Consider the following 26,934-nt stretch of genomic DNA (forward strand, 5'->3'; position numbering starts at 1 on the left):
AAAAACATATTTTTTCATAATTTATGGGAATTTTTTTTATCATAAATTAGTGCTTATAAAATAATTTTTCCTGTAAATGTAGATGTTTTACTTTGTAGACGGTCCCTGCCTCCACTGGCTGCTGTTTAGATGAAAACAAGGTTGTTGCTGATTGTTGTTGCTTTACATTGGGCGGGAAAAACAATAACTCTCATTATTAATGTGATATATTATGGTTTCTCCCACAGATGTCGCCTCCCGCGCTCCGTAGGAAACAGAGTTATACGAGATATAAAATCAGCTTTTACAGTTCCGGGGGAAAAACAGTGATATGTTGAGAGAAGTTGTTGTGATTTATTTTACGGCTTCAAACCACGGAGCAAAATAACTGGCTGCTGCTGCTTTTTACGGCCTCGATACGTCTAATAATTACATTCGTACTGTTTTGTCTTAAGCCGGATTTATTCTCCGTCGCTCGTCACACGCCTGGTGTTGTGGACGCCGTCGTCATTTGACGCAATTTTTTTTTTAATGCTATTTTAATTATATTGTCATATTTTCTTCAGTAAAAGTCACTTCCGCCTCGATTCAATCAACAACTTCATCGAATCCCTGGCTTCAATCGAATTAAAAGAGAAGACGCGGCGCAGATGTGGAAACAAATAAAGACGTAAACTGATTACGGTGACACGGGAGCTGTTTGGTTGCCGCGGAGACGCCGCCGCCGAAACTTAAGCGTGAAGTGAAAACGTCGCCGCGTTCAAGTCGTGAAGTTTTGTGGCGTGACAGAGTGTAAACAAGGCTTTTTTACGGTTTTCCTTTTCATGAGAAACTGTGGCACCGGAAAATACATTTAACAAAGAAATGTGAAGAGTTTTCAACGTTTGTTTTGCCTCTTTTTCACAGACTGAGGTCAAAACTGAAGCTGACGACCAAACGTCGCGCGTTACGTAAAGCGCCGTCGTCGTATTTTAGGCCTGGTTCACACTGGATGCAGGTGCAACGCTTTAAAAATCATTAAAAAAAATACTTAAATTAGTGCCGGGCACGTAAATGGGGGTTAACGGCATTAACGTTAACTCGCGTGACGCGTTTCCATGACGACTGACCGGAAAAATGTCATGTTTCCGTCATGTTTGCGTGACTCCTCGATTGTTAAAATGAGTCTCTAAAGCTAACGCTAACCTTCAAAAACAGAGGCACACATACGCAGTGCACAGGTACGCTAGTTATTTGTTTATCTTTAATAAACAGACTGCTCCAGTTCCACTGTAGGCTAACGCTAACAGCGCTAAAAGGAGCTTACGGAGCTAACTGGTAATCGGTGCCTGGACTCTGGTGCCGCGGCACGTACACATGACGTCACATGTCTTTTTCTGGTCAGTCGTTGTGGAAACGCGCCATGCGCTAACGTTGACGCCGTTAACGTGCCCAGCACTAACGTAAACATGCTCCAAATACTCATCTGTGCTCGGCTAAACACAAGCGTTAGCGAGCTGTACATTCACGGAGCTTCGACTCTGAGCGATTTTACTTTGAAATGTCTTGCGTTTGTGACATTTGGGACGGATTCAGAAGCTAAAACTGCGGCGAAACGATCATTTTCACCGAAACAACAAGCAGTAAAAATAGTCGAGACGTCCGTTAGCCCCCTGAAAACACCTCGGCGCCTGAATGTGCGTCTAAATCAAATGTGTGACGTTCCCGCGGCGCGGCAGCATCCAGCGTAAACCTGGCTCGACTATTTTGGTCTTTTTTCTTTTTTTTTTCCTCCACCTCCGTGTTGTTTATCTGTGCTCAGGAAACAGACGATACATGAAATAAAAAATAAAAGCAGACAAACGCAGATGGAATCTCTCTCTCTCTGTCTTCGGTGGCAGTGCGAGCTTGGTCCGTGTTTCACTTCCTCTCTCGACCTCCAGGTCTCGAGCTGTGAACGTTTCCCACCGTTTGATAACGCCCTACACAACATTTACACATAGAAGCACATTCACACACACACATAAGACACAGGCCTCGAAGTGCGGGAGCAAACAGAGTCCGAGGGTCTTTGTTTTTGTGACGGTCAGCGGAGGATGAGGTCCATGTTTGTCGCTATCAAGGCCACACAGAGGGCGTAGGCGTGCAGCGAGGACCGGGCCGGCGTCGCCCCGTTGTTGGCCTGCTGGACCCCGCTGGGGGGGCGAACGGTGGTCCGCGCGGCGCACTTGTACTTCCTCCTCGTGACGGTGCCGTCCGGCGACGTGTGGTCGTGTTTCCCGCCGTCGGCGAAGTCCGGCGAGGAGTCCTCCTTGTCGGCCATGACCTCCTTGGAGTGGTGGACCTCGTTGTCGCCTTTGCCCTTGCTCGCTCTGCCGCGGGGCTTCGTGCAGTTCCGCGGGCGGCCGGGCCTCGACGGCTGCACCACGTGGGTCCGTCCCCCGGAGCCCGCCGCCACGCCGCGGTTCATGGACGGGTTCGCCGTGCCGGACAAATTGTTAGTCTGCGCTCTGGACTCGGAGCTCGGGACGGTGGGCGAGCAGTGGGGGAAATCCTCTCTCTGCAGCTCCTTGACGTCCTTCCCGATCATTTCGGCCGGCGACTGGCAGCCTACCGACGACGTGGAGCCCCGGAAGCGTTTCAGCCACTCCCACAGCGACAGGGCCTTGCAGTCGCACGCCCACGGGTTCTTGTTGAGGCGCAGGTACTCCAGGGCGGGCAGCATGTCCAGGCACTGTCCGGGCAGCTGCACGAGGGAGTTGTTGAACAGGTAGAGGGTTGTGAGGCGCTTCAGGTCGTGGAAGGCCTGGCGGTCCACCCACTCGATCTGGTTCTGGTGCAGGAGCAGCCGGTCCAGGGCTCGCAGGCCTCTGAAGGTGTTCTCGTTCAGGCTCCACAGGCGGTTCCCGTGCAGGAAGAGGTGGCTCAGGTTGTGCAGGTCCATGAACGTGTCGTCCTGCAGGAACTTCAGATGATTATCCTGACGAGAGACATAAACATCGCACAGTCATCAGCGTATCGTGTGATCCGTCGGTCAGATACGACCTCATTCGAATAAATGTGGGAACAAACTAAACTTTTAAAATTAACTCGGACCGCTGGTAGGACTCGCAGTCATGATCGGACCCTCGCAACACGCAACAGAAATTTCATGTAGCTCTGTTTACGTTAAAGCTTTCAAAAACTTTTAAAGTAGTTTTCTTTCCATTTTAATGCAAAATTTGTGGGAGTGCTGAGGCCATGCATTTTGAGGTAGAGAAAATCCGTTTAATCATTAACTTGTCTATGAAATTTGGACCGAGTTTAATGCGGCTAGCGCAAACGTGCTACGACGAGTTTGTTGAAATGCGTAGACTAGCCATTTTTGTTTTGCCAAAATTGCTGACATCTGGGTGGGCGGAGCTAATTGAAGTACATTGGAAATTTGTCTGGAATCAGGAGAGCAACAAGGGTAGTAAGTTTGGTTAAAATCGGAACGACTATGTGCAACTTAGACACGATAGAAAAAAATCCAAAATATAGCATTTAACGCAATTTTGGACATTTTCTCTTGTGTCAAAAATTCCCCAAATTTATTTTTATTTTTGCAAGATTTTGTGGCGCAAAAATTTTATTGCCGCAATGTCGGAGCCGTTGGAGCCATTAATTAAAAGTTAACCCGTGACAAATACGTTGTTGGCCGTTACTACAACGCAGACAATGTTTATTTCTAAGCTAACACCAGCCGTCAACCAAACGCATTTCCCAGAACTTTGTCCAAACTTTTAGCCCAGATTTATACGTGCGGTAAATTTGAACGGACTCGTTCATTTTCCACCTCTGGTTCCTGCTATAAAAACCCCCCACAATTCAGCAGCCAGACATGAGTAATGGATGCCTGGCTCGTATAAAAAGCCTCCAGACCGCGCACATGTAGCATAAACAGTACATGTTTCCACGAGCACATGCATCAAAGTTTATCTTAGAAAATAATAATAGAAGCAGCTGTAAAAAATTGTCATTAAATTAGTCACAAATGTGCTGTGGTCATGTGTCATATTGTAAATCGGGTCACAGTGGTTTGTCATCTTGAAAGAGTGGGTCGTCGTATAATGAGTTTGTGACTATTTATGGTAACACAACGCAGAGTGGATGCTAATAATAATATCATGTTTGAGTTATGTGCGGAAGGAACTGTATTTTTCATCACACGAGGACATTTTATGTCAGATTAACACGTAGAAGTGAAGCTCTTTATTTAGCGCCACGATCTTAGCGACGAGCGCTAACGAGTTTAACAGGTTCCGTTCTGTTCTAACACTCTCGCTCTCGAGAGTTTGGCTAATTTTAGAAAAACGGCGTTAGTTTTTTTTTCTCTGTTTGACGTCTGTTTGTGACGTCGTCACATTTCTTCACACGAAAACAACCCGACGTGGAAAATCTCTCTCCTCATTGGCCGACAGGTCTTCACAGTTTCTGTTGTATCGCCACCTGTTGTCGTATCTGTTCGTGTTTTCAAATATGAAACAAAGGTTTTTCATCTTTCTATATTTGAAAAATACAAACAAACGCAGAGATGAAATTGTTTTTGTCTGAATAAGTGGCAAAGAAAACGGGATCTCCAGAGATGACCTTGATAGAGCGTGGAGATTAATTAAAGAGTGAACACAATAACAGGTCATTTGTAATTTGATCTGTAATCTCTGTCTTTGTTGTGTGTAGAAACTGAAACTTAACTTTTTAATTTTACTTCTTGATTGATCGATTCCTTGTTTGGTCCTAAAATGTTGGAAATATATCGATCAGCGTTTGTCAAAAATAATAAATGTCTTGTCACACATACGCAGTACACAGGTACGCTGGTTATTTGTTAGCGCTGCTTTTTTCCTTTCATAAAGCGCTAACGGCGCTAAATGAGCTAATGCAGCTAACGGAGCTTACTGGTAAACGGCACCTGGACTCCGGTACTGTGGCACGTAAACATGTCATCACAAGCGTCATTAGCGCGATTAACCGACATTAACGCCGTTAACCACCATTAATGTCGTTAGCACTGTTAACCGCCATTAACGCTGTTAACCGCCATTAACGATGTTAACCGCCATTAACGCCGTTAACCACCATTAAGACCGTTACCCGCCATTAAGGCCGTTAACCGCCATTAAGGCCGTTAACCGCCATTAATGCCGTTAACCGCCATTAACGCCGTTAACCGCCATTAATGCCGTTAACCGACATTAACTCCGTTAACCGCCATTAACGCTTTTAACGCTGTTAACCGCCGTTATGGCCTTTAATCGGCATTAACGCTGTTAACCGCCATTCACACTGTTAACCGCCATTAACACCGTTACCGCTGTTAACGGCCGTTAACGCTGTTAACCGGCATTCACGCTGTTAACCACCATTAACGCCGTTGACGCTGTTAACCGCCATTAACGCCGTTAACGCTGTTAACCGGCATTAACGCCGTTAACGATGTTAACCGCCGTTATGGCCTTTAATCGCCATTAAGGCCGTTAACCGCCATTAACGCCATTAACGATGTTAACCGCCATTAAACGCTGATAACCGACATTCACGCCGTTAACCGCCATCAACTCTGTTAACCGACATTAACGCCATTATAGCTATTAACGCTTTTAACGCTGTTAACCGCCGTTAACGCCTTTAGCCGCCATTAACGCTGTTAACCGTCATTAACGCTGTTAACCGCCATTCACGCTGTTTACCGCCATTAACGCCGTTACCGCTGTTAACGCCGTTAACTGACATTAACGCCGTTAACCGACATTAACGCCGTTAACCGCTGTTAACAGCCATTAACTTTCTGGGTCCTGACCCAGCGTTTTTGAACCCCTGTTCTATAACAAAGTCTACTTGTGTGTGTGAGTGAGGTTTACCTGCAGGTAGAGATACTGCAGGTTTCTGAGGCCTTGAAAGATGTTGTTCGGGAGTGAACTGAGTCCACATCGGTACAGGTGGAGAGCGTTGAGGCGACTCAGGCCGCGGAACGTGTCCTCGGCCAGCGAGCGCAGGTGTCGGTTGTCGCCCAGGTCCAGCTCCTCCAGCAGCGCGAAGCCGCGGAACGTGGACGGCTCGATGTACGTGATGTTGTTGGAGTAGATCCACAGCGTGACCGTGTTGGCGCTGAAGTGGCCGCGCAGCAAGCGGTGGATCTTGTTGTTCTGCAAGAAGATGCGCTCGCTGTCGGCGGGGATGCCTTCGGGGATGGTGAGGAAGTTGTGGGCCTGGCAGGAGACGGTGCTGGGCGCGCTGTAGCAGATGCAGTGGAGAGGGCAGGACCAGGACAACTCCAGACCACAGAGGAGCAGCAGGAACTCCAGCCCACAGCCTGCAGGCAACAAGAGACCATCAATCAATCAATCAATCAATCAATCTTTATTTGTATAGCCCACAGTTTACAAAACATAGTTTGTCTCACGGGACTTCACAGGGTTGGTAACACCCTCTGTCCTTAGACCTTCGACCAGGATAAGGAAAAACTACCAGGGAAAAATCCCTTATAACAGGGAAAAGGGTAGAAACCTTAGGGAGAACCACAGGTGAGGGCCACACATCATTCAGTGTGATTGGATAAAAGTTAGATTTAGTGCGAGGAACCGGTTGTTTTCCTTTACATCATAACGTGCATAAGATCAGGTGTGGCGAAAAATTCGATATTGACATAGTGCCCGGAATCAAGGGCTCTATGGCGCCCCCCTAAAGTGAAAACAGAGCCAAAATTGAGTTCCACCGAATTTCCCGAAACTTGGTGGCAAGATGTCATAGCCCAAGACGAACAAATAAGTCAATCAGAACCATGGCCTCAACTCGATAGGAAGTCGACCATTTTGAATTTTGGCATCCAGTTTTGGACGCCAAAACATCAAGCCCGACCTGAGCCCGTGCACGTTGTGTCCGAGCCCGACACATTTACAGTAATAACGAGCCCGAGCCCGACATTTTTTTTTTATTATATGTGAGCCGTAAATGTACAAGTACGTCCACGTCCTGCCCATAACAGGAGCTTGTTGTACCTGCTGCCACAGGCTAATTTACAGATTAATTTACAGAGCCGCTGAGATCCGCTCCCATGTTGCTAATGACGACACGCTTCCTGGTATTTAAATGATGCGTTCACGGCCGCGGGTTTTTACACCTTCACATAATAGGACGTGCTGTGACATACCACGCGAACACGACGAGGGAGGAAAAACACAAATGCTTGATTGAGGGCCCGACCTGGCCTGGCCCGAGGATAGTGGTGGGAAATAACGGCGGGCCCAGGTTGGGCTCGGGCTCCAAATTGCAGCCCGGCGTAAATGAGCGAACTTTTCTGAACACGTTTATCGTACCGACATTAAAAAAAAAAAAAACGTACAAGACAAATCAAAGGCCAAAATATGTCAAAGGGTTTTGCGGATTCAAGAGGGCGTGGCCGCGTCAACCATCTGCGTTTTTGTTGTCGAATTTTCGACCATTGGCAGCGAAACAGGAAGTGCCCGATAACTTCGGTAACGTACACTGACCGATCGCCTCAAAACTTCGTACGTGACACGAGAGACCGACCCCGGACACGTCTACGGACACAAACTTGACCCAGTAAAGAATAAAGGTTAGACAGTGACGTCACTGAGCTGCTAGAGACTTGGAAATGTTCCCGATGTTTGCTGTCGATAAAGTTCTGTGCAAAAAGTCAAACTCTGATCTTTGTCACTGTGTGATGTGAAGTATTTTGACCTCTGGACTTTATTTTGCGTTCCTCTTTAACGTTTTACTAAAAGGCTTCGGCTCTGCCGTCCGGAGAGAACTCCGCTGTCGCAGCTCTTTATCAAACTAAAGTCGCGCATTCGCGGCGCGTCAGAAAACCAATCAATCCCAAGATGGATCGAGTCGCAAATGCAATTCTTCATCTCGTTATGATTGATTTCTCCTTTTATTGAGGATGTGATTCCTCATCATTCGTCCACTCTGCGTTCTGTCGCCGTCGCGGGTTTCCCCCTCCAATATTTTCCGCCACCTCACAGCGCTGCATTATTAACGGTCCGATCCGTTATCCGAAAACTTGCCCGAGAGCGGCTGCCGCCATCAGTCAGGCTCAACCTGTTCAACGGGGCCCGCAGGAATGCTTATTTAAAGTTGCGGTACGTAAGCCGCTCTGATCCGGCGAACACGATTCCCTCGCTCGGAGACGTGAGATGCGACTTATCCAGCGACTCATCTGTAAAACCAGCACATCGCTCTCTCCTCAAAGTGACAACTCCTGCGGCACAGAGTCCTGATTCAGGGCTGCTAATCGATACGACGCCGACGCCTTTGAACTCGCCCTCTAATCCCCCCGTCTTTTATGCTGCAAATCCAGCAGCCGCAGATTTACCCTCCGCCCGGAGAAGCTTGTCGCTCTTATCTGAATGCATTTTCTGCGTTCAGTGTCTGACTCCGCTGACCTTTAACAGTAATTCCGTGTCTGGTCGCGTCACCTGAGCAGGCGAGCGCTTTTAATCCTGTTTGTTAAGCGCTGCCCACCGCGCTACGATGGAAACGGACGCGTCCTCGTGAAACCAGAACTGTGTTTGCTAAATGAGGTGATTATTCACGGTTCGCAAGACTTGAGGTGCTGAATGTTTTTTTACTGCAGGGGCGGGAAAAAAAAATGTCCTCAAGCTGAGGTCTAGAACTACATAATTCATTCGTTTTCTCCCACTTTATCCTCCACGTGAGGGTCACGGGGGACGCTGGAGACAATCCCAGCCGACACGAGGCCAAAGGCAGTGGTCAACACACCCTGGACAACAACCATTCACTCTCAATTTAGAGTCAACATACACACAAATACACACAGAGAGAGAACATGCTAACGCCACACAGAAGTCTAATAGACCACACTACCATTCAAAAGTTTGGGCTCACTATTTTTCCAATGAATCTAACATTAAATTAATCATCTCTATACATTGTTAATGTAGTAAAAACGTCTGGTTTTTAATAGAATATGTACATAGGTGTATAGAGGCCCATTTCCAGTGTTCTAATGGTAAATTGTGTTTGCTAATGGCGTTAGAAGACTATTGGATGATTAGAAAACCCTTGAGCACAGCTGAAAACAGTTTTGCTGGTTCTTTGACGAAAGCAAAGTCTTGTCAATGTCTTGACTATATTTTCTATTCATTTTGCAACTCTTTTGATGAATAAAAGTTGTAAAATTGTAGAGGTGAATATCTCTACATATATGCATCAACGTGATCTGTGTCGTCTACAAGAAATTCACCTGGCACCGTTTACCAGTGAGCTCTGTTAGCTGCGTTAGCTCCTTTAGCACCATTAGCGCAACTGGAACTTGTTTTAATTCAGTGAAAATTATCTTTTTGCCGCAGTTTTAGTCCCAAATGTCACAAACACAGGACATTTCATAGTAAAAGCGCTCAGAGTCGAAGCTCCGTGAATGTACAACTCGCTAATGCTAATAATCAACGTTAATGCACATTAACTCATGACACGCTTCCCTGACGACTGATCGGAAAAAGACGCGTGTGATGTCAAGTTTAGCTGCGTTAGCTCCTTTTAACGCCGTTAGCTTTAGCCTAACTGTGGAACTGGAGCGGTCTGTTTATTAAAGGAAAAGAGCAGCGCTAACAAATAACGTTAGCATGCCTGTGTACTGCGTATGTGTGCGTCTGCTTTTAAAGGTTAGCGTTAACTTTAGAGACTCATTTTAACAATCGGGGAGTCGCGTAACCATGACGTCACGCGTCTTTATCCGGTCAGTCGTCATGGAAACGCGCCATGCTTTAATGTGCGTCAACGTTAACGCCCATTAACGCATGACACGCTTCCATTACTACTGACGGGAAAAAGACGCGTGTGATGTCACGTTTGCCAGTTAGCTGCGTTAGCTCCTTTTAACGGCCGTTAGCTTTAGCCTAACTGTGGAACTGGAGCGGTCTGTTTATTAAAGGAAAAGAGCAGCGCTAACAAATAACGTTAGCGTGCCCGTGTACTGCGTACGTGTGCCTCTGTTTTTAAAGGTTAGCGTTACTTTAGAGACTCATTTTAAAAATCGGGGAGTCCCATAAACATGACGTCACGCGCGTCTTTATCCGGTCAGTCGTCATGGAAACGCGTAATGCCGTTAATGTGCGTCAACGTTGGCGCCGTTAATGCACATTATCGCTGATGGAAAAGCAGAAAAAAGCCGAGCCGTGCAAGATACTGTATCGTGGAAAACACCGCGATTCATCTGTCGCCTGTTGGACGGTAAACAGACGGCCATGATAAACCATAAGAACCTGCGAGAAATGGCTTAATTTCACTTTTTCATGCTAACGCTGTGACCTATAATCTCTTCTAAACCCACGTCAGTCGCCCTGTGAGGTCACACACGAAAACCCAGGGAATCTTTTTCGCTCTATTTGCAGAACGGCTGAGAGTGTTTTTCACTGATCATATAAATAAACGAGACCAGACGCAGAACATTTTCCCGACACTCTTTGCATTAAGCGGCCGCCGCCTGAACGCAGCTTTCTTAGTAATTGCATTTGGTATCGACGCGTTTTTTTATTATTATTATTAGACTATGAGAGAAAATTAAATTTGTCTTTTGCTTTTTCATTTCTGCCCGAGATGAAACGATAGCTGCTCCAATCACCTGCACTCGCAGGAATTCATCCGGGAGATTGTGTTATTCATAAAAGTGATCTTCCTCTCACCAGGAAATGACATTTTTCGAGGCCTTAAACTGTCTCCATTAACTGCTCACTTCATGCGTGTCGTTAATGGAATTAGGGATCGGATTCCTAACGCTGACATTATCAGGGAAAAGACGCGCGGCGGCGGCGGAGAGCGAGGACGACCGGGAGCGTAGATGCTGCTCAGATAGTGAGACCATTTGAATTTGCTCGTCAGCGTCTCTGACGCGGCGTCGCCGCTCGCTCTGCTCAGGACAAAACAGCGATTCTTTACTCTGATAAAAAACAAATATGAAGACTCTGACTCCACATCTACGACGGTACTTTATTCAGTGTTTTATTCAAAGCACACGGGGATAAAAAGGCGATGTTTTTGCTGTTTGTTATTCTTGTTTTCATTTGCTGTTTTTTCGGTCCTCCTGAGAAACGAAGGAATTATTCCCTTCTACAATAGTTATAATAGAATTATTTTTTCTGCTGGAGCAAAGAAGACAACAATTCCCATGATCCAACGCTGCCTCCTGACATCATCAAGCAAGGTCTTTTGTTGTTGTTGTTTTGATTGAGTGACATCTTGTGGCAGAAGAGCAGCATGTGTTTGCCAGAGCACCAGTGCAATAATGGCAAAAAAAAACCAATCTAATAACACTTCACTGGTTTTCTAAAGAAAATGGCCGACGTCCTCGTGCTTTATTTGCAAAAACAAATAGGTTGAGAGAAACTCCTGAACTAAACGATGTTGATATCGTATCCTTGTGCATTTGCAAGTGGTTATACGCAAATTCTGCTCCTGCGTATCACGTAACACTAACACTAACCCTAACCACCACAGCGTTGTCTGAAACCACCCAAAATGACTCTAAATGCTGAATTGTAATATACGCCAGGCCTGTATGTGGCGCTGTAACGCTGCTGCAGCAACACGTCAATGACGGAGAAGAAGAAGACATGGAGCGTGTGCTTGAAGCTTGTTAGCCGCGTGCTAACGCCAAACACAAGAAGTAGACGACACAACGCCATAGCATCGATAATAACCAATGTATCTGATGTCTACGCTCCTAAAATACTGGTTCTATGTATGTTTTTGTTACCAAAACTACGTTTGTAAACCTAATCCTTGGCTTCAGAATAAGTGCATGATACTGTGTGTATTTCAACACAACACAAACATCCCTCGTTCTCAGCTTCACTGAAGACTTTTTTACCGTAGGTTCTGTTATCATCTGCGAATGTTTGACCCACTGTTCGCAACTTCCTGTCTACAGTTTTGGACCGATCGATCTGAATGTTTTCTCGTGGGTAGGTGATCACCCGAGTATGCTCCCACTCAAGTTCCGTAAGAATCTATCCAACGATGATGTTACGAAACATTAGAACATTTTCAAGAAATCCCATAATATAATGGGCAAAACTGTAAAAATCATCAAAATCGGATTTGAAATGTGGTGCTTTCATCCGACTAGAGATTTTAAAGGTAACTTGGTTCAGTCCAATTGAACAAGTTCTGATGGTTCTCAGCAACATCTAAACACGTCAGGATCAAGGGTCAATTCCAATTCCTATCTTAATCCTCAATCTCAAAAATGTTCTCCCTCTAGTCCAAGTTCTGTCCTGATTCTCAAAAAAAATTAAGTTGAGGTCAAGTTTAAGGGCTGTATCGCCCTCAATATTGAGATTTTCCGAGACCACCCTTGGGAGCAAGGGCTACCCAGAATGCATTGCGTGTTTTCACATAACAAAGATGGCGTCGAAAGCAGCGAAACGAGTACGATACAAATGAAGTATTTTCTTTGTTAATAGAGATATAAAAATGATCTTAGTTTAGGCCCATATTATGGATTACTGACTTCGTTGTTGCCTAACATTTATTTTTATTTGACCATCTTTTGTCAATAGTCGGCCGGTGTGGTTTACTTTTCAATAAGTCGTGGTGTGTGGTAACTGTCAGCTGAATATTTGTATCATCTTATAACTAACTGACAACCTAATAACTTGACTGACAAACGGATCAGAATAAATAATCCTGACGTAAATGTCTTCTTCTTCTTCTTCTTCTTTTTTGGAGTTGACAGACTGGACGCAGCTTTGGCGTTATTCTGCCCCCTACAGTCTGAAGACGTATCTGCATTTAAGGGGTGTCCCATTTCTAAGTGACAAAATAACCCTCAACACTTTTTTGAGTTTTGAGGCCAGTTAAGATTAAGGGTTGAGCTTGAGGGTTAAGATAGGAATTGGAATTGGCCCGAAGTTTGTCATGTTTACGTAAAATGGTTATATCTATAAGGAGGTAAAGTTCTCTCCAGATTCAGATCCAGTGGATCAAATATAAACAGTCTTGTTTGAGGTTCTCTGACTGATCTCATGTTCTTTTACCAGGTCTTTTAGCTGCTACAACATCATCATGTTCCTCCAGTGGACACTTAAAGCCACAGGCAGCTCACTGATCCCGGCAGCTGCGTGTTGACGTCACCAAACGTGTCCGGTAAAGTAAATATACACATGCGTTCACACGGCAGTGTCACAAATAAGACATCGTCCACCAGACAAAAACCACCGCTGATGCTTGTTTACGCCGCTTTGAATAATAAACAGATTGGTTTTCGGCACAAAGGGAGAAATAAGTATTGTGAGAAAAAAAACACTGTCCTTAAATGAAATGTAGGAAAATTAATGTGTGTCGTAAGCACATTATGCGTCTGCACAACGAGCCATTCAGCTCAAATTGCCCCATAAAAATAGCTTTTGGACGCGACGGCGCTCGTACGTACGCCAATGGTGCCTCCTGGAATTTGGCAGGATGAAGGAAGAGGCTCTGTGAGAGAGATAATGGCTTTTTTGGAAAGGAAAAGGTGCATCTATTCCTGTCAGTGAGTCTGGACCATGTTTTAAGACTCTAACAAGTGTTTGGCCTCCGAACGGTTCCCTCTGCAGCTTTACATCACCTGCTTTTCTTACCGATGACACACGCTACACTGCAAAAAACAGCCCCGCGAGAAACGGGCCACATATTCTTAAATTGATTCAGATCTTCTTGTTTTTAGGAGAATCTGCCAATGGGGTATAAGTACATTTTACTTGGCAGACACTTTTATACTGTAATGTTGTTTAAAGCGAAGAGAAACGGGCCAAAAACTAGACAAAATTAGTGTTATTTTTTTTTTTACTTTGAATGAGAATGTATACCTTAAAAGTTCTTATATTGGTAAACACACCAATCTGTGATCGTGATTTCTACTTCTGTATTTGATAAAATTGGGAAAAGCAGAATCTCCATCAAATTGTTCAGTTTTTAAATAAGAATAAATAAGTTCCTCAGTTGGGATTTCATGCAAACTATTGTTTTAGCTCGTTACTAATAATTAAAGCTCGACATAAGCTCTACACTGCAAAAACAGCTCCACTAGAAATGCGTTATATGCTCTTAAACAAATTTTGATTTGCTGAAATTCTTCAAACTAACTTGTAAATCTATCCAATTCAAAACTGTGATGTGAAAGTTTATATTTTCTTGCAAAACATAATTGACACGGTTGTTTGTTTCTTTTTTGGCAAAAAAATAAGAATAATTTCCCTAAATCAAGGCTTATTTATGTTCTTGAAAATAATTTTTTTTGCAATGTAATATCTTGTTAGGTTAAAAATAGATAGTTTAAAAAAACAAAAAACAATTTGAACTATTTTTGTGCAAGACACCATTATTGTTGTTTTTAGGGAAAAAAGTAAACCTTATTTGGAAAAAGTTTGAAATTTCTTCTTAAAATGTGTTATTTTTCTCATGCAAAAACATCAAGAACAATTTACTCAATTCAAGACATATTTTACTTTGTTCGAATTCCATTTTTACAGTGTAATATCTTTTCAGAAGGTTATACATTTCTTCTTAAAATTAGCTTCTTCTTCTTGTGCTTGCCAAGGTTATTTCTCCTTTCAAATTGTTCAGTTTTTAAATAACAATAAATAAGTTCCTCATTTGGGATTTCATGCAAACTATTGTTTTAGCTCGTTACTAATAATTAAAGCTCGACATAAGCTCTACACTGCAAAAAACAGCTCCACTAGAAATACGTTTAATGTTCTTAAATATTTATTTAAATGTTCTGTTTTCAGAAATACAATCTGTCAGTAGGGTAAGCAAATTTTGATTTGCTGAAATTCTTAAAACGAGCTTGTAAATCTATCCAATTTAAAACTGTGATGAAAGTTTATATTTTCTTGCAAAACCTGACACGGTTATTTTTTTTTTTCTTTTAAGCCCTAAATCAAGGCTTATTAATGTTCTTGAAAATGATTTGTTTACAATGTAATATCTTATTAGGATAAAGATAGATAGGTTTTTTAAAATTAGAACAATTTTTGTGCATCATTGTTGTTGATTTTAGAAAAAAAAAAAAAGTATTTGGAAAAAGTTTGAAATTTCTTCTTGAAATTAGCTATTTTTCTCATGCAAAAATATATAGAGAGAACAATTTACTCAATTCAAGACATATTTTACTTTGTTCCAATTCCATTTTTACAGTGTAATATCTTTTCAGGACGTTGCACATTTCTTCTTAAAATTAGCTTCTTCCTCTTGTGCTTGCCAAGGTTATTTCTCCTTTTTAGGTAAAACAAAAATAAGAACACTATCTCCCAAACCAAGGATTATTAAACTTTCTTAAAAAAAAACAATTTTTGCAGTGGAAGCTCTTTACAGTTAGATCCACGTTTGACTCCAGGACCTCGACTTTGCCAAAAAACGTCTTCTGCTTTGTGGGACGTTGAAAGAAAAAGGATAAATAGATGAATAAAACAGAATGGTGCAGCTTCCCTGGACGGACAATGAGAAGTGACTGGGTAGAATATCAATGAACACATAGTTGACTGTAGATTTGCCCTCATGAATAACACATCTGTGCTAATAGGAGGGAGAAGCCGTGTGACCGAGGCCATCATTACTCTGGACAAACTCAATTTCCTGTGTCTCTACAAAGAGCCTGAGAACCAGCTCCGACACAGTGTTTACCGTCATGTTCACGCTCACGCGGCTGCATCACGGTCGACTCTGCTGAACTTTCACATTTACATTTATATTGTAATGTTCCAGTAAATGTTAGAGAAGATTAAAGTGACGCGTCCGCGTCTTTGTATCTGACGCGTTTGCTAATGTCACCGCAAAACTCGAGTGTTTTTGTTTTTTTCTTTTTTCTATCTTTTTTTAGTGACATTTTTAAAGATTATAACCATAATTCTACAATAACCTTTTAATTTGTTTGAAAAATGCCATTTAAAATGAAACGTGTAAACTAAAAAACTGTCTAAAGTGATTCATTTCTCCTGATTCTCTCTGTCATCACATCTCTCTCTTTGTCCTGCAGTAAAAATGGATCAATCTTAGCCTTTTAGCACTTATTTATTCATATATTTATTTAAATTTTAACTATTTAAATCACCTAAATACATTATCTCGCTAACAGCTAGCCAGTTAAATTAAATTTGACCTAATAAGCTAACTAAATGCTAGCTTTTAAGATAGCTAGTTCGGTAACTATTTAAGCTAGCTAACTACATTATTTATCAAACAATTTAAGCTAGCAAGTTAACTGGCTATTCTACCTAGTTAGGTAACTATTTTAACCTAGTAAACAAAATATTTAAGCTAGCTAACTACATTATCTATCTAACCATTTAAACTAGCTAGTGATTGCATCAATTTAAACCAGTAAACTAACTATTTAAGCTAGCTAACTACATTATTTATCTAACCATTCACGCTAACAAGTTAACTGGTTAATCTATCTAGTTAGGTAACTATTTAAGCTAGCTAACATCATCATCTATCTAATCATTTTAAACAATCTAGTTATTTCATCAATTTAACCTAGTAAGCAAACAATTTAAGCTGGCTAACTACATTATTTATCTAACAATTTAAGCTAGCAAGTAAACTGGTTTATCTGGGTAGGTAACTATTTAAGCTAGCTAACCACATTATCTATCTAACCATTTAAACTAGCTAGTTATTTCATTAATTGAACCTAGTAAACAAACTATTTAACCCAGCTCACTAATTATTTATCAAACAATTTAAGGTAGCAAGTTAACTGGTTTATCTAGTTAGGTAACTATTTAAGCTAGCTAACCCCATTATCTATCTAACTATTTAAGCTAGCGAGTTATTTCATAAATTTAACCCAGTAAACTAACTATTTAAGCCAGCTAACTGCAATATTTATCTAACCATTTAAACTAGCAAGTCAACGGGTTGATCTATCTAGTTAGGTAACTTTTTAAGCTAGCTAACCACATTATCGATCTGACCATTTAAGCTAGTAAATTAAGTAGTTAATCTATCTATTTAAGCTATTATCTATCTAACCATCTAAACTATCTAGATCTATCTAATCTCCACTGACTCTTAACGTAATGAATGATCAGGTTAACGTTTATTAAATATCTGTGAAACGTGACATTGATCAAACTCGAGCATCTTTCAATACGATTAAAATCAATTAGGCTAAAGCTAAATATGACAGATGGACAGAGAGTAACACATGGTTTTGACTGTATTTGTTTTTACGTCCACACACTTGAGTTTGTGTTTATATAAGATTTAATTTCACAGTGAACTGAGCAATGTTTCCAACAGATTCTGACATTTCCCGTCCACGGGTCAACGGCTGCATATTTATTTTAATTAGCAATTTTCGGCAGAAGAGCTGAAACGCAAGTATTTGTTTCCTATAGAATAAATAAGCAGAAAATCCGCCCGCAGGCTGTGTTTGGTACAACGTGTGCAGAGTGTTTGCCGCTGGTTAAGATCGCTGATTACTTGTTATTATTTGTTTGTTGACTGAATGCAGACTGTAATAGATATCGTCTCCTTTGCCATTCGAGCGTCAATAACAACAATATCGTGTCACGAGGTTCAGGATTCAGGATTCTGCTGCTGAACGAAAAGAAAATGAGGGAGAACAATAACGTCGTCTGTGAGAAACAGCAGCAGCAGAGAAATATCTCACAAACGTGTCGTTTTGCTGTGATTCTCATTCTGCTGCAGATGAAGACTGCACCGGCTTTGTTTACCAACACTGTGTGTGTGTGTGTGAGTGTGTTCTTGTACTTGCAGCATACTGAGGACCAGTGAGGGGTTTTTAACCAACAAAGTGAGGACATTTTTACAAAGTGAGGACATTTTGTCCGGTCCTCACTTTGTTTTCATTGAAATCACTTCCTTAGGTTGTAAACATGCTCAATTTGGTACAAAAACACGTTTTCCAGCCCCTGGTGGATTCACACACTTTTTGCTCTGGGGTTCCACCTGCAGACATTTGATGGTACTGCACCCAGTCGTTCTTTAAAGATGTCATTCATGAAGTAGATATTTCGTAATTGTGTTGATTTATACATGTGGAAATGCTGGTCGTCAGTATGCAGCAAGTACAAGACTGTGTGTGTGTGTGTGTGTGTGTGTGTGTGTGTGTGTGTGTGTGTGTGGGACCAAAAGTTGGATAAACCATATGAAGTAAGGACATTTTGGGAAAGTGAGGACATTAAATCTGTTCCTCACATTCTATAAAAACCCACAATGGCTGTTAATGGGTTTAAGACTTAGAATTAAGTGTAAGTTAAGGGTTAAATTTAGTATTAGTATGCTGTGCAAGAATGTGTGTGAGTTCTTGTATTTGCAGCTTTGTGAGGACCAAAACTTGACATGAGGACATTTTTGCTCGTCCTCACATTTTAGACCTGGTTTAAGGGTTAGGATTAAGCATGTAGTCGTGATGGTTAAGGTGTCCTTAGTAATACTGCTGCACAAGAATGTGTGTGTGTACTTGTATATGCATGTTTGTGAGGACCAAAACCCACACAGGAAGTAAGGACATTTACAATGAGAACATTACAATGGCTGTTTATGGGTTAAGACTTAGGTTTAGGTTTAGGTTCAGAGTTGGGGTTTGATTGCGCGAACATACACACAATAATGTGTGTGTTTCTTCTTCCCTGTATGTGTATGTTTGTGAGGACCATAAACCCATATATATATCTTATAACGTATTGGGGACATTTCGGTTGGTCGTCACGATCTATCAAACCTTAAAAGGACTGTTAAGAATAAGGTTTGGTTTAAGGTTATGATAAGAAGCTAGAGTGAGGGTTAAAATGCTGTCCAATAATGTGTGTGTTCTTGTTTGTGTATCTTTGTGAGGACCGAAAAAAGCATGAAATCCATAGGGAGTGAGGACATTTTGACTGGTCCTCAGAAACTTAAAGGGCTTTTTGAAGAGTAAAGATCTGCTTTTAGACTAGGAATGATGTCTGTGAGAGAATGTGTGTGTGTGTGTGTATCTCCACTGCATCACAGTTAAAACAGAATAGCATGAAGGTGTAAAGAGGAAAAAAGAGCTGCAGGCGCGAGTATCTGCCTCTAAATGTAAGAAAGTGGAATTAGCATCTACTAGATATCCATTAAATCTCTTAATTAAAATGTAGGAATTAAACATTTGTGGACGGTTGAGTGGCTCCGCCTCCGTGCCTGCAGCAGCCTCTCAGCATCATCCACCTGCACACACACGCACACACACACACACACACACACACACACACACACTTCTTCTTCATCTATATTCTGCTCGCGCTCTGTGCTGCAGCTTCTTTGGAGTTGGAGTTATTTTTAGTTGCGACCTGAGAAACGCTGCCGTCACTCACATCATCTCTGCCTCTCTCATGTTTGACTTCCATCTTTGCTTTGCTTAATGCGCTGGTGTGTGTGTGCGTGTGTGTGTGTGTGTCGGAAAAGCACTTGAAGCCATTTAGTGCAGTTTAAAGTGTCAACATGTTTTTGTTTATTTTGTGTCCATTTCACAATGTGACGACAGACGGAGACAAACCACAAATATTAAACGACATAAAGTCACCGTTTTGATGAAAAACATGATGGAAAATGTTGATCAGTGTTTGTCAAACCTGACAATGACATGACTCAGTTTTAATGATTTATTTTTTATTCAGAGCAAAGAAATATTCCCATTTAAGAAGCTGAACAATCACAGAAACTGGCCTACAGTCTGTTGGTGCATATAGAGAACAGCTCACTATTTGGCATTCAGTCTGTTGGTTGATATAGAGAACAGCTCAATATTTAGCATTTAGTCTGATGGTGGATATAGAGAACAGCTCACTGTTTGGCATTCAGTCTGTTGGTGGATATAGAGAACAGCTCACTATTTAGCATTCAGTCTGTTGGTGGATATAGAGAACAGCTCACTATTTGGCATTCAGTCTGTTGGTGGATATAGAGAACAGCTCACTATTTGGCATTCAGTCTGTTGGTGGATATAGAGAACAGCTCACTATTTGGCATTTAGTCTGTTGGTGGATATAGAGAACAGCTCACTATTTGGCATTCAGTCTGTTAGTGGATATAGAGAACAGCTCACTATTAGGCATTCAGTCTGTTGGAGCATATAGAGAACAGCTCACTATTTGGCATTCAGTCTGTTGGTGGATATAGAGAACAGATCACTATTTGGCATTCAGTCTGTTGGTGGATATAGCGAACAGATCACTATTTGGCATTCAGCCTGATGGTGGATATCGTGAACAGATCACTATTTGGCATTCAGTCTGTTGGTGGCTATAGAGAACAGCTCACTATTTAGCATTCAGTCTGTTGGTGGATATAGTGAACAGCTCACTATTTAGCATTCAGTCTCTTTGTGGATATAGTGAACAGCTCACTATTTGGCATTCAGTCTGATGGTGGATGTCTACAATAGCTCATTATTTGGCAGTCAGTTTCTTGATGGATGTTTCGAAATAGCTCATTATTTGGAAGGCAGTCTGATGGTGGATGTCTGGATAGATCACAATTTGGCAGTCAGTCTTGGTGGATATAGATACCAGCTCACTATTTGACAGGTAGTCTCTTGATGGATATCGATAAGGGCTCATTATTTTGCACGCAGTCTGATGGTGGATCATTATTTTGCAGTCAGTTTCTTGGTGGATGTCTCAAATAGCTCATTATTTGGTGTGCTTTATACAACATGAAAGATATACATAAGAATGTGTCCAATATTAACCTAAACATAACATTAAAAAAGAGTTCTATATTTGTTTTCTGTAAAGAATAATGGTCGTATATACTTCTAAACAGAAGTCGTAAAAACAGCACCTTCATTTTTATATTATTATTGAATTTAATAAAAATTTGCTGCCAAAACAACAGACCCTGTGGTCCTTTTTTAATTTTGATTAATTGATGTCACAAAATGAAAATTCTAAAAAGCAAAATCCATTTTTTTTATTTTTTAATTCCCGACATCGATTTACGAGCAAATCATTTTAATGTCTCCCATTCTTTGTATTTGTTTCCTAATCCCATGACACAGAGGAATCAAAATAGTTTTTCATTACGCCGAATTTAGACAATTATACGCAAAATATACAATGTTAAAAAGCTCAATGTAAAACAGACAGTGTGTACATTAAGATACAGTATTTACATTAAATGTTGTTTCCCTGCTCTTAGATTTCTTCTTCTTTAATTACACGAACACTTTGATTAAACACGGCTGAACACAGACGTTAATTAATGAATACATTCTTAATCGGTTAAACGCTTTACGCCAATTATCCGACAAACACTTAATCGTTAACGTCCTCGCACAAACTGTACGCTCACAATTACACAATCGGCGCCGTGTGACAACGAGATAAAGGATGAGAGCAGTGAACACACACAGCGTTCCTCAGTGTTTTATCACGACCTAAACCTCATTCTAACCCTAAACCTGAGGACTCTCCAACATGTCCTCACTCCATGAGGTTAGAAATATACAAACAACACACTCACACATTCTCGGACAGCAGTCTAACCCTAACCTCATCATAATCTTTAAACTCCTCACCCATAAACAGCTCTTTTAAGGTTTAAAAGATGAAATATGCATAATATACAAGCACACACACATACACATTTACCAGGCTAACGGGGACCATCGTTCTACGCCAGCCAACATTGGACCTCAGTTTCTGGTCCTTGTTAAACAATAACAATGAGAGAAAAGGTCCTTTAGAGGTAACAAATACAAGAGTGAGCATGCGTGTGCACACACACTCTCTCTCACAGACACACACACATACACATTTACCAGGCTATTGGGGACCGTCATTCTACGCCAACCAACAGTGGACCTCAGTTTCTTGTCCTTGTTAAACAATAACAATGAGAGAAAAGGTCTTTAAGAGGTAGCAAATACAAGAGTGAGCATGCGCGCACACACACATACATATACACATTTACCAGACTAACGGGGACCGTGATTCTATGCCAACCAACAGTGGACCTCAATTTCTGGTCCTTGTTAAAGAATAAAAATGAGAGAAAAGATCCTTAAGAGGTAACAAATGCAAGAGCGAGCACACGCACACGCACACACACACACACACACACACACACACAAATAAACATTTACCAGGCTAACGGGGACCGTCATTCTACGCTAACCAACAGTGGACCTCAGTTTCTGGTCCTTGTTAAACAATAAAAATGAGAGAAAAGGTCCTTAAGAGGTAACAAATACAAGAGCGTACACGCACACACACACACACACGCACACACAGACACACACATTCACGTTTATCAGGCTAACGGGGACCGTCATTCTATGCCAACCAACAGTGGACCTCTGTTTCTGGTCCTTGTTAAACAATAACAATGAGAGAAAAGGTCCTTAAGAGGTAACAAATACAAGAGCGTACACACACACACACACATACACATTTACCAGGCTAACGGGGACCGTCATTCTACGCTAACCAACAGTGGACCTCTGTTTCTGGTCCTTGTTAAACAATAACAATGAGAGAAAATATCCTTAAGAGGTAATAACTACAAGGGTACACACACACACACACACACACACACACACACACACACGTTTACCAGGCTAACGGGGACCTTTCTTTTTAAACATTACTTATAACATTTTATATACATGTTTAAATGATAATTTCCGTCAGAATAACAGAATTATGGAGGCAAACGACCAGGATTGTCTTATAAACTCTTATTCATGGTGAGTAGGGGGTTGTACTTGGTTGTACTTCGGTGTCCAGAGGGTTTGCACTGGTGCTTTTTCATGATCGCTCTGTGATCTACAGCGTTCACTGAGGATCAGCACCTCTGAAGCTGAGGCCATGCTTCTCTGCAGGAAACAGATGGATCGTCTGCTCCAGTTGGGGAACGAGTTGTTGTTGCACACACACACTCTGGCAATTAGCGATAGTGAATTTGACCTCTGCATTTAACACCATTAGTGAACACACACACACACACACACACACACACACACACACACACACACACACACACACACAGCAGCAATTATCTGAGAGAGATTGCCTTGCTCAGGGGCGACCCAGGGCCGTGGGTCTATCCAGGATTGAACTGGCGACCCTCCGGTAATAAAGTTCCTAAGGAGTTTAAGGGCCAATTCCAATTCCTATCTTAACCCTCAAGCTCAACCCTTAATCTTAACTGGCCCTAAAAAAACCAAGTGTTGAGGGTTATTTTGTCACTTAGAAATGGGACACCCCTTAAATGCAGATACGTCTTCAGACTGTAGGGGGCAGAATAACGCCAAAGCTGCGTCCAGTCTGTCAACTCCAAAAAAGAAGAAGAAGACATTTACGTCAGGATTATTTATTCTGATCCGTTTGTCAGTCAAGTTATTAGGTTGTCAGTTAGTTATAAGATGATACTCATACAAATATTCAGCTGACAGTTACCACACACCACGACTTATTGAAAAGTAAACCACACCGGCCGACTATTGACAAAAGATCGTAAAATAAAAATAAATGTTACGCAACAATGATCCATAATCTGGGCCTAAACTAAGATCATTTTTATATCTCTATTAACAAAGAAAATACTTCATTTGTATCGCACTCGCTTCGCTGCTTTCGGCGCCATCTTTCTTAGGTGAAAACACGCAATGCATTCTGGGTAGCCCTTGCTCCCAAGGGTGGTCTCTGAAAATCTCAATATTGAGGGCGATACAGCCCTTAAACTTGGCCTCAACTTAATTTATCTGAGAATCGGGACAGAACTTGGACTAGAGGGAGAACATTTTTGAGATTGAGGGTTAAGTGTGAGATTGACCCGAGGTACTGCGTTCACTCCACCGCAGTTTTTGTGACGAAAAGGGAACGGATCGATTGTACCGGTCCAGCTTCGTTCCTACCCTCACTTATGGTCCTGAGCGATGGGATGATCATCATTGAAAGAATGGGATCGCGGGTACAAGCGGTTAAAAAATGGGTTTTTCAAAGCTGCTTAGCTGTGATTGGTATCACTAACAGCTCATATCATGTGGCTGACTGGAAAAATAACCGGGAGTTAGAAAGAGCGTGTCGCGATTCTGTTTTCTCACATCGCGACACGGGTTCGTGGCGTATCTGAGTATCGCGATTTCGATACGCATATCGTAACAGCCCTAGTGTCCAGGGAAAGGGAAGTCCGGAGCCGCCTCTGCTCGAGCTGCTACCTAAGTGGTTGATGATGGACGGACAGGTGGTACGTCGTACATCAACACCGAATGGGTTTGTGTAGATCCGGTCATTTTTTGGCAGTGAAGGACCAACGCACGGACACTGGCCTGATGTCAACGTCCTGACAGTGTGACCGCATATTTAGCAGCTACAGCAGGACACGGACGCCGGTCAGTGCCAGCCTCTGTGACGCTGCCAATCACGGTGAGTCTCTGTCACAGTAACAGCTGACTCTGTGTGTGAGAGGCAAGAGAATCAAACCTCCTGTTGAGAGACACACTGGTGGAGAGGAGGAAGGAGGACGGAGACGTGAGATAATTGCACTCTCTCGGCGAAACACATCTATAGCCGTGGTGCCGTCGTTACTCCGTGAACCAAATGACCCGGATACAAGGCGTGTGTCAGCGAGCATCTGTCTTATGAGGAATCAGCTGCTGCTGCTGCTCATGAACGGAGGCTGCAGAGTTTCTGCTGCTGCTGCTGCAGAGGCGGAACAAAGTGGTGAAATCTCCCCAAAGGAGTTGAAATAGTAACGCAGTGTTTACTATAACCAGTGCAGGGCTGCAGCCAGGAGTGGAAAATACTGCACTTTAGACTCGCGTTAGGTTGTTAAAGCGGACCTAGACAGGAAGTTACAATCAACGCTGTTTTTTTTAGTGTGTATCTGCGTCATTACCTTGTTTTTACGAAGCCCTGAAGGTTCTAAACAAACAGCTAAGAAAGCTGTGTTTTATTGTAATCTCAGGCTCAGCGAGATCTCTGAAAAAACCCGGTCCGGTTACGTAAACAGCGGTTCTCCTGAACAGCAGATCCTCCTGCTCCGGGCACTTGTCCGGGCACATCCTGTTGCGTACATTGAACCGCAGAAGAAGAATAACGTCCGTTGTGGAGGTGTTTCACGAGCGACAGTGTCTTCTGACTCTGGGTCTGACTCCGGGTCAAAGGTCGTCAAAGGGACTGAGGCGGGGAGTCGTGAAGAAGCTATTTTTAAACACCGTTAAAACAATGTTTTGATAACGAGGAGCAGTGCATCCACCGTTCCAGAGGGGGGCGCTGTGCTTCTGAGAGCTGGTGTGCTGAATATGCCACTTCCGGGTATTGGCCAATCACAAGACACTCTGTCTTCTGGGTGTGAGATTTATGTCTGAAATGTCACGGCTGAGGAACAGCGTCAGTAAGGAGATATTTCTATCGGCTCGTTTACAGCAACTAGGAGGCTTTTGAGCATAAAAACAAGTTAATGTATGTAAGTAGACCTCCATAACTAACATATATGTGCAACAGGACCACTCTATGTGACCTTTAAAAGATGGGAAACGTGGATCCAGAAGATTTCTTTCTGGATGTGGATAGAACTTATATCACCATCTCGGCCTAAACATGACAAAAATCCATCCAGATCTGTTGAGATGTCGCTGAGATATAAACATCTGAAAATCACACTAGTGTGAGGTGTGTGGACTGGCCAACCTGGTATCTTGATTTGTAATCGTGTGTTCCAGGGTTCTCACACCTGGGCTGACATCACATTTCCAGGACCAATTCCCTCAAAATCCCAGGACTGAATGCGCTGATGTAAGAGCTCGTCTTGGTCCATGATGGCGTCCACTTTTATTGACTTGCAGCAACGCTCTGCGTCTGAACAAGTGATTGTCCTTAAGATGTTAGTGTTAGGGTTATCAAGCAACACAGGGAAATGAAACAGTAGGTGGCGTCGTAACAAATACCGGAGACGTTTACCTTTCAATGACCCATGTCTATTTAGATCGTTTTTTTTCTAAAATTCACAAACCTCCAAGAATTTCAAGGACCCATGGGAACCCGTGGTTCTCAACAGGGAACGGAGCGTAGATTGTGCACATTCCTGTAACGTCAATTCGAATTATGCGAGAGCGTCAGTCTTTGTTTAAAGGTGCATTATGTGATAAATCATAAAATCCTCCTAATATGTCACAGAGACTCAGGAATAATGTTCATATAACAAACTGAACTCACCAACAACAACAGTACAGACAAAATATTTGCGTTAAAAACAAATATTTTGCAGACTGCAAATCATGTTTATGTTTTGAAATCATGTTTTGGCGTCATGTGGCGCCACCTACCGCCGTCTACCAATCATTGCAGTCAGTAGAGTCTCAGCTGCCGAGCAACCACGGGTTGCCAGTTACGTCAGAAAACGAAACCTAAAAGACCTCGGTGTTTTGAATTTGATTGTAGTAACTGTTTTTGGCCACATTCTTACATATGGCGCGAAAGTGCCACTTAGAAAACACCATCGCGTTGACCTTTGACGATTCTTCTCTGGCTTCAGAACATGTGACTCTCCTTCAGATGAATGATTTAGCAGGAACTAACAGGTCAGAGCAGAGTTTTCCACTACAGTGGTCACCACCTCCATCACCACCTCCATCACCATGTTTCTCTGAGCTGAAGCTCCTTCACCTTCTTCTTCCTCCTCACATACAAACCTCACACGGCCTAGATTCAACTCATCAATTATTCACAGCAGGTGAGTGTTTACTGCTACATGTATGTAAAAGTACACACAGAGATATATGAAGTCTGACTATGTGAGTTACTGTATTTATTATTATATCTCTTTAGGACCTTTTTCTGTCATAAACACTGACCCTGTCAGGACCAGTAGGTCCTCATGGAGACCAAAACCTGGTCCAAATGAGGCACATGCTCAACATTTGAATGGTGGTTATGGTGGTTATGTCCAAATGAATGGGAGTCAATGCAAAGCTGCACAGTGTATGTATTTAAA

General features: G+C 42.4%; 1 protein-coding gene across 1 annotated transcript; it reads right to left on the reverse strand.

Annotated features, from left to right (window-relative positions):
* Nucleotides 1-2,044: 2,044 nt before the first annotated feature.
* rtn4rl1b (reticulon 4 receptor-like 1b) lies at nt 2,045-26,580 on the reverse strand (the record flags this gene model as incomplete). The annotated part of the gene is made up of 3 exons (XM_083886388.1): nt 2,045-2,938; nt 5,841-6,292; nt 26,520-26,580. The coding sequence occupies 3 exons, from the start codon at nt 26,578-26,580 to the stop codon at nt 2,045-2,047; spliced, it is 1,407 nt and encodes a 468-aa protein (XP_083742514.1).
* Nucleotides 26,581-26,934: the final 354 nt, after the last annotated feature.

The sequence above is a fragment of the Microchirus variegatus genome (genome assembly GCF_963457635.1).
Source record: "Microchirus variegatus genome assembly, chromosome: 3".
Taxonomy (NCBI): Eukaryota; Metazoa; Chordata; class Actinopteri; order Pleuronectiformes; family Soleidae; genus Microchirus; species Microchirus variegatus.